General features: G+C 41.1%; 1 protein-coding gene across 1 annotated transcript in view; it reads left to right on the forward strand.

Moving 5' to 3' along the window:
* Window positions 1-7,048, forward strand: part of ANKRD55 (ankyrin repeat domain 55) — a 132,126-nt gene extending 125,078 nt beyond the window's left edge. Inside the window, exons 11-12 of the mRNA XM_011942923.1 lie at window positions 3,938-4,030; window positions 6,407-7,048. Coding sequence (XP_011798313.1) covers window positions 3,938-4,030; window positions 6,407-6,528 — 215 coding nt within the window. The 3' untranslated portion in view covers window positions 6,529-7,048. The remainder of the gene's footprint in view (window positions 1-3,937; window positions 4,031-6,406) is intronic.
* The last annotated feature ends 2,287 nt before the right edge of the window (window positions 7,049-9,335 follow it).

Consider the following 9,335-nt stretch of genomic DNA (forward strand, 5'->3'; position numbering starts at 1 on the left):
AATCGCTTGAATTCAAGAGGCAGAGGTTGCAGTGAGCCGAGATCGTACCACTGCACTCCAGCCTGGGTGACAAAGCGAGACTCTGTCTCAAAAAAAAAAAAAAGAAAAAGAAAAAACCTTTCCCAGCCTTACAGATTTTATTTTTGTGAACGTTTTTAACAATAATTGTTTTGAGGTCACTGAGGCTTCTGCACTACACTGAAGTGGGTGTTGTCGTTGTTGTTAATCTAGGAGGGTTGAAACTTAGATTTCTACGTTGAGCTCTCAATAGTTTATGTGAAAGTTTAATGTGGTAAAGCAGTTGGATAAATCATCCCACTGTAGCACTGACTTGATCTTGGATAGTCCCTTTATCTTTGGATTTCCTCCTTTCCTGCCCTGGGTTTGGTAGAAATAATATGGGTTAGCAGTGCTGCTGTTAAAATTCCGGGCAGCCACTATCCAATGCTTACATCAGCAGCCCTGAACGTTTAGCTGTAATGATTATTGCTTAACATTTATTGAGACCTGTCAGGGGTTGGATGCAGCAAGATGGGTAATGAAGCACTTATCCTAGAGAGTTGGAATTTGGAGCACATCAACTTAATTCATTGCAGGCAGCTTTCAGAGAAAATGGAACAGAAAGCTCTGTAGTGTTGTCTGCCAGCCTGGTTATTTATAAGCCATCACAAGAAAAGTAAAAGAGTGTGCGCTTCCTTTCTCCTACAAAAGAGAGTTTCCTTCTCTAGAATTTTCTAGACTTTCTCAGCAACAATGCACTCTTCTGGCTGGTTAGGTCTGATCCTGTGACCCCTCTGTCTAAACCCATCAAAGGTTTTGCATCTTTTCAGGACAAAGGCCAGGGTTCTAAACGGGGCAAACAAAGCCCTCACGGCATGGTCATTCTCAGCTTCTGCACCGCCCATCTCAAATCCCCACCCCTACCTCTTCAGCAGTTCCTTGAATATGTCTCAGTTTCTTGACAATTTCATACCTTTTCATTCTATGACATCTTGGCCCTTGTTATTATTTTGGGTTCTCTCCGCTGTGTGCTTGACTGATTCCTATAATCTTTTAAGAACCAGCTCAAAACTCACCTTCTATAATATGTGAAGGTCACCCTGATCTCTGTAGGAAATATGGTTCTTTCATAGGACTCCTAATAAGAATAGCTCCACCTTGCCGGGCACAGTGGCTCACGCCTGTAATCCCAACACTTTGGGAGGCTGAGACGGGTGGATCACCTAAGGTCAGGAGTTCAAGATCAGCCTGGTCAACATGGTGAAATCCCGTCTCTACTAAAAATACAAAAATTAGCCTGGTGTGGTGGTGCACACCTGTAGTCCCAGCTACTCAGGAAGCTGAGGCAGGAGAATTGCTGGAACCCGGGAGGCAGAGGTTGCCATGAGCCAGGATGGCACTGCTGCACTCCATCCTGAGCAACATAGCAAGACACTGTCTCCAAAAACACCTACACACCTACACACTTCGCTTTCCACAACATTGCAGGAGAGAATTTATCCTGTTTATAATTGAAGCAATTGAGACAGAGAGGTTAGCTCATCTGCCTAAGGCCACAGAGCTAGCTAGGAAGTGTCAGAGGAGATATTGGAACAAGGTCTGTGGGATCCAAGAAAACGTCAACTTCTCTGGACCATTCCTTCCTCTGCAATGCCCTCACAAACTCTATCACAGCACTACTCATGGAGCTTCAAAACCACATGTTTACCTGTGTCTCCTCCCACATTAATTGCAATCCCTTCCTGAACACCTTGCCTTCTCCTCTTTGTACTCTAGGGTCTGGAATATAATGAGTGCTCAATGGATGATTGCTGAATTATCTATTTATTATTATTATCATTATTATTATTATTAATGCTGCAGTCACCTCTGGTTCCATCATGTAACTGTGAAAACATTTCCTATCCTTTTTTCCTAGGACAGTGGTCCTTGACCCTGTCCCCAAAGCTGAACACTCCCTTCAGTTGCCTGCAGCACCAGACAGCTTTGGGCTAAGCACGGCTCCACCCTGTCCCTGAAAACTGAGCAAAATGCCAACATGGAATAAAATTTAACTCCGCTTCATGTCCAAGTCACTGCTGCAACCCTTCTCTGCCCACTTCTCCCATCTGCTTAGAGGAGGCAGAATAACAGAAGTTACAGGGGCAGCCCTATAGGGTTGAAGTCTAGGCTCTGTCCCTTCCTAGCATATGACTTGAGCACTTTTAGAACTCCTCGAAGTCACAAGGTCCTCATTTGTAAAATGAGGATGATAATAGAATCTATCTCACAAGAAAAAGTGATTGTCAGAATTATATAAGATTATGCCTACAGCATTTATCCCTATTCCTGACAAAAGTAAGTGCTCCATAAACATAACTCTTAATTGTCATTATCTCATTGTTGGTTTTACAAATATCTGCTCAAGTGTTCATGGATAAATAAGCTATTTGCTAATATAAATTTTAATGATAATTCTACACATGGATTATTTTCTCTGTAAATAATAGCTCCTGAAGTTATTTGACCTTCAGTGTTCAATAGGATAAAATATAATGGCAAAATATCCACCAGGGAGACTGGAGATTTAATCTCCATCAACTAACATTGCTGAGGTGGCCATTTCTGCACAGACCATCCACCATAAGATTCACCTAAATAGATGGAAGGTGGATCTTGGCTAATCCTCTTGTTTTTTCTTTTTTTCTTATGCTATTTTGCTCCAACAGAAGACCCTTAAACTCTAGGAGCATTGTCGTAGCAACTCTGGTTCTTTTTTACTAGGCTGATAGGCAAAAGATCAAATAATCTTTTTTTGTTAAGGTCTATTGAGTACTTTACCCTATAAGCTAAATGCTTCACTCTTGTTCTCCAATGTAATCCTCATGACAAGTGGAAAAGACATAGAATTATTTTCATCATTTTGTATACGAAAAAATTGAGGTGTTCAGAGGTTATGTCATTTGCCCAAGGTCATACAACTAAAAAGTGGGGAAGCAGGCAATCAAACCTAATTCTGTTTGACCCAAGAGCCCAACCAAGCTCCTATTCATGATACCATCCAGTCAATTTTAAAATGGATTTAAATCATATTTGTGTGTCCGCTTCTATTTTCAGGTATGGAACATCCATATCTTAAAGTCAGTAGTACATTGATGAATGTTTACCAGCTGGCTTTCCAGGAGAAAAATCTGTGCTTGTTGATTTTTCACAGTGTAAATACACCCACCATGGCTGATTTCAAGACACTAGTGTGATGTCAAACAGTTCACAAAATTTCTGAAAGCGTAACCATCAGCTCTTGAGAGCTGGCTCACATGGTCCACGCATACACCATTGCTTTCTGTCCAAGTTAGAGAATAGGTTTCCCGAGTGCATCCACCCCATTCTGTCTTCCAGGTCAATGATTCTCCATCCTGGTTGCACTTGAATCAGCTGGGAGCTGATAAACATCTGACACCATGCCCCATCTCCAGAGATTCCAATGTAATAACCTGGGATGTGGCCAGGACAGCAGTATGTTTCGTAACTTCTTAGATAATTCCTATGTGCAACCAGGATTGAGAAACTCTCTTCTAGAAGAAAATACTCTACTCATCACCCACTCATTTCATCAAAGATTTGATGAATATATGATAAGATATGCCATATGTATATTATTTTCATTTCTTTCAACTTTAACTTTTATGGGGTAAGTACCCACTGTGCTTCTTTATAAAATTTTGCTTAAACTAGTACACTCAAGAAATGATTTCTAGTACCTTTTCCTATCATTTAAACAGTGACTGGTATATAACAGAAATGCAGTAAAGTATAGCTATCATTGTTTTCATTGTTACTGTTACCGCCTTAAATTTAGTGATCTGTAACAACTTTGATGATTCTCTTATCCATTGTATTCTGTAATTTGCACTTGGTTGAGTCTCAAGTGATTGACGCAAATATGTTTTATCTTCAGGACAAAATTTTCAGCATCTTTCCCCGAACAGACACAAAATCAGGGATCTTCCTTTCACTCGGAACAACCTAGCTCCCCTACCAGATCAAAAATGTAAGTATTATGAATCTTCCACAGCTTCCTTTGCAAGTGTTACACATCTAGACACAAGTAAATGTTATTTCAGTTTACTTTCATTTTTCTTTTCTTTTTTTTTTTTTTTTGAGATGGAGTCTTGCTCTGTCACCCAGGCTAGAGTGCAATGGCAGGATCTCAGCTCACTGCAACCTCCGCCTCCCAGGTTCAAGCGATTCCCCTGCCTCAGCCTCCCAAGTAACTGGGATTACAGGTGCCTGCCACCACGCCTGGCTAATTTTTGTATTTTTTTCTAGTAGAGATGGGGTTTCGCCATGTTGGCCAGGCTGGTTTCCAACTCCTGACCTCAAGTGATCCACCCACCTCGGCCTCCCAAAATGCTGGGATTACAGGCGTGAGCCACCACGCCCAGCCCTACTTTCATACTTTCATTTTTCAAGGGAACATCAGGTGCCAACACTTATAAATTACAGGAAAACAGAGACCATCTTTAAAGCTTTTTTTAGATGCTTATTTTTTTAAAAAAAGAATACTCCCTCCCTTTAGGAATTTTTGTGTTTGAACTATTGAAGCAATAAACAGTTTATTTTTACACGTATTATTTAAAGTCTTTAGGAAGGTGCTTTAAAAATTCCCTTTTAAGACTGGCCTCTTGATATCAGTTTCCTTACTATACTGGACAGATAGAAATGTACATCACCTCTGTACTTACAGTCCATGCATTCCTAAGCAGAAAAAAAAATTCAGTTCATCAGGATTACTCTTGGTATTATTGATTTATTTTATAATATTTTATATAAAAAAACTCTCCTAATATAAAATGTTAATATACTCCATTGGGCCAGTGATCTTCAAACTTGAGTATGCCTAAGTATTACCTCGGGTGTTTGTTGTGAAGTAGATTCCTGGGTCCCCCACCCAGAGATTCTGAGTTTGAATATTTTCATATCTATACTCTGAAGCATAGTAATAATAAAGCAAGTTTTATTATTATTCCTGTTGTAAAGCCAGAAACAAAACTACAGAACACTGAGTCTACTGCCTCATGAAATAAGCAATACTTACTGGATTCTAATTTATTTTCTTTTTTTCTTCCAATTGCACCCCACTGCATTTAACACACACACGCACACACACACCCCACACACAGCCCCTCCACATCCTTCTTTTTTTTTTTTTTTGTATTTTTTAGTAGAGACAGGGTTTCACCGTGTTAGCCAGGATGGTCTTGATCTCCTGACCTCGTGATCCGCCCGTCTCAGCCTCCCAAAGTGCTGGGATTACAGGCTTGAGCCACCGCGCCCGGCCACCTCCACATCCTTCTAAATGCAGGTTAGATGATTTAGGAGCTGTCCTATTTCAGATAAGTTTCTCAACCTTTCTGTACTTTAGTTTCCTCATTGTCCATAACGATAGTGCCATCCTAGTAAGATTTATGGGAGTACTAAATGAGACAACATATGTAAAACATTTGGCACACTGTTTGCACAGAGTATATATCCAGTATGTCTTTCTCCCCAGGCTAGGATTTGAAGGAGACAAACCAAGAGCTCTAGAACTCTTTAGGTTAAAATGATGAACTACAGGGTCTTAGTACAACTCTGTCTTTTAGCAGATAAGGAAACTAAGAGGTAGAGGGATATGTCCAAGGTCACACAGAGAGTTAGTAGCAGAAACCAAGACCTCTTCCTTGACAGATCAGTTCCTCTGCCCTTTACAGATGTGTGTAAAGTGAACATTTTGGATACTGTCAATTCTATCATTGAATGAAATTCAAGCCGGAATCTGTCTTTAAGCAGAACTGTAGCCACAAAAACATCTAGTTAAGGAAAGAGCCACTCAGTCTTGAATGCTGATGGAGCTTGGAGAAGCCAAAGAGAGGTTTTTTTGGCAGGGCCCAAGAGCTTTGCTTTTCACAGTTAAGTTTCAGGAGAGAAGGAAAGATAAAGATCTTTGATCAACTTAGCTCTACAAAAAAGAAATGAAAGGGCCTACAGTGCTTTTCCTAAAAGAAGCCTGAGAGCCTTTTGAGGTTTGCATAAAAGCACAGTACAAATGTCTTGGGCCTTCTTTAGAGCCTTGTGAGCAGTTGTTGAACATCAACAGCTACTCCACCCCAAGGAAAAGCTCTGCCAGGCATGCACAGCCCAATCATGTTTGATCAAACTTGGTACAGTCTTCTGTGTGGGCATATTTGAAATCCCAGACTTCATGTGGCAAGTCTGAACATATATATATACAAGAAATGCATACACAGCTTCTCTCTGCAGTCTAGCTCTCACCAAGACACCCTTCTTAGAAATGACTCCACTCCTAAAACACAACACAATTCTCCTGCCGCCTTCCTGTGAGAAGCAAATCTTGAAAGTCTCTCATTCTATTCTTTCTCCCCAGTTCTATCTGGAGAACCTCTGCAGACAAACCGAGTGCTTCCTGCTATTCCAAGTCAACGAAGACACAGCACAGCAGCAGAAGAGAGTGAACATTCTGCCCACCCCACCAGTGATGAAAATTAACTGTGGGCCACTCGATGCAGAAATGTAGATGAATATATATTCTCAACTCTCAAAGAACAAGATTACTCTAGTTTGTAAGAACGAAGACCAATTTAGTAAACTGCATTCTATAAGCCATCAGTTTTATAACTCGAAATTCTTTATTCCAAATAAAGATACTTCCTAAATAAGCACTTAGAATCTTTGGGTGTGCATATTAAGTCTGTGAGTTTCTGTGACTTCGACATGCCAAAATTAAAAGACAAAATATGTTATCTGTAGGCAAACTGAGCTATGTTTGGTTTGCTTTGTGGTATGTGTGCTGTTTTTTTTGTTACTATTCTTTGGTTGGTTTTTTGCTGAGTGATATTATGTTTTGGAAAAAAAAAATGTATGCTTTGCTGAATAAAAGCAAAAACAAAAAACAAACAACAACAACAACAACAACAAACCGCATCCCAGACATGTTCTTCACATTTATTGTCATTCTAACTTGAACTAATGAAACCTATTTAAAAATAAATTCCTATGATCAGTCACAGTTTATGACTTTTAAATGTACAATCTTCTGCAAAATATTTTTTAACATTCTCAGTTCCTGGCTACTGCCCAAGTCACTTGACATTGTTTATCTCTCTTCTTTGTTATTTAATTATTTCCATATATCGTCATTTTCAGATATGATTGACTGTGCCAACAGGGAGAAGGTCATGTGATTTGGAAAGGTCTACATCCTGGCCCAACAGAGTTGAATAGGCAGTTCTCACACACTCCTCAAATACTCTACGTATGTAACTATTTTTCTGTTTTAAAACAATGGTCTCTTGCCTACTAAAGACTTTTGCAAACTTAAGACTTAGCAAAGTTTTGAATGAATACTACTAACTGCAGATCTTACTAAGATAATTATGTGTTGTTTGGATTGATTCGTGCTAGAGGTCTGTATAAAGTTCAAGGCTTAGCCACATAAGATGACGGCCACTGCATGTTATTTGGGAGCCTGGATGTTATCTTGTAAATATCTCAAGTACCTGTACAACATTCACCACTTTGTATTAGTAGTATGCGTTTAAAGAGGTTAGACTATACCATTAACTAGATAGAAGCTCCTCTGGGACCAAATCACAATCCTTTGGCTTTGCACTTCTAGAAATTTATACAATGCCTGGCACAAAGTAGGCACTTGGTCATTTCATTTTTTCTCAGGAAGGAAGGAAGGAAGTAGAGAGGAAAAGAGGGAGTTGGCAAGGAAAGGCGATGTAGAAAGCCATCATAAAAGATGTCATTAGGCTGGGCGTGGTGGCTCACACCTGTAATCCCAGCACTTTGGGAGGCTGAGGTGGGCAGATCACGAGGTCAGGCGATTGTGACCATCCTGGCTAACAAGGTGAAACCCCGTCTCTACTAAAAACACAAAAAAATCAGCCGGGCTTGGTGGCAGGCGCCTGTAGTCCCAGCTGCTGAGGAGGCTGAAGCAGGAGAATGGCATGAACCTGGGAGGTGGAGCTTGCAGTAAGCCGAGATCGTGCCACTGCACTCCAGCCTAGGTGACAGAGGAAGACTCCATCTCAAAAAAAAAAAAAAAGATGTCATTAGTCCACAATCTCTTTTTTTTCTTTTTTGAGATGGAGTCTCCCTCTGTCACCCAGGCTGTAGTGCAGTGGCGTAATCTCAGCTCACTGCAACCTCTGCCTGCTGTGTTCAAGGTTCTCCTGTCTCAGCCTCCCGAGTAGCTGGGATTACAGGCACACACCACCACGTCCAGCTAATTTTTTTGTATTTTTAATAGAGACAGGTTTTGCCATGTTGGCCAGGCTGGTCTCAAACTCTTGACCTCAGATGATCCACCCACCTCAGCCTCCCAAAGTGCTGGGATTACAGGCATGAGCCACTGCACCCAGCCTAGTCCACAATCTCTTTTTGACAATGATAGTTGCATGAATCAGAGATTGTAAAGGAGAAAGTGTATGGATCAGCCTTCCTTGCTGGGCAGTAGCTAAAGGGAAAGAAAATCCTGTTACAAACAGAAGGACTTCTCAACATAGCCTCTGAAGAATTTTCCCTTTGTGTTGTTTTGTTTTGTTTGGGGGCTGCTCTCATCTTTGAAGAGTCATTCTTTAAGCATCAACCTGTTAAGTTGTTTGGCATCAGACTGTTAAGTTGTTCAGCTGTGTCACAGGCTACTTCTGAACACATGTCCATCCACAAGTAGATTACCTAGCCCTACACTGCCTTCATCAGTCAGGGTAGGCTAGTTTCCACTTTAACAACAAACAACCCCCAGATGTCACTGGCTGACACGATTTGTTTCTTATTCACAATACATGTCTCATACCAGCCAGCAGAGTTGGCTGCTGATGTAGATTCCATTTCAATATGTTCTTCTTTGGTGACCAAACCAGAGGAAATGAGAGGTGAATCTCATTATTTACTCTCACATTTCATTTGCCAAGTCAAATTGTGTGGACATGCCTAACTTCAACAGAAGTAAAGAAGTGTATGCTGGCCATGCACGGTGGCTCACACCTGTAATCCCAGCACTTTGGGAGGCCAAGGTGGGTGAATCACGAGGTCAAGAGATCGAGACCATCCTGGCCAACATGGTGAAGCCCCGTCTCTACTAAAAATACAAAAATTAGCTGGGCATGGTGGCGCACGCCTGTAGTCCCAGGTACTTGGGAGGCTGAGGCAGGAGAATCTCTTGAGCCCAGGAGATGGCACCACTGCACTCCAGCCTGGCGACAGAGCAAGACCCCGTCTCAAAAAGAAAAAAAAAAGTGAGGTCTCTCTAGTCCCATAGTTCACATATATAATCCCCAAACCATCAT

Source organism: Colobus angolensis, unplaced genomic scaffold, assembly GCF_000951035.1.
Source record: "Colobus angolensis palliatus isolate OR3802 unplaced genomic scaffold, Cang.pa_1.0 Scaffold212, whole genome shotgun sequence".
In the NCBI taxonomy this organism is placed as follows: Eukaryota; Metazoa; Chordata; class Mammalia; order Primates; family Cercopithecidae; genus Colobus; species Colobus angolensis.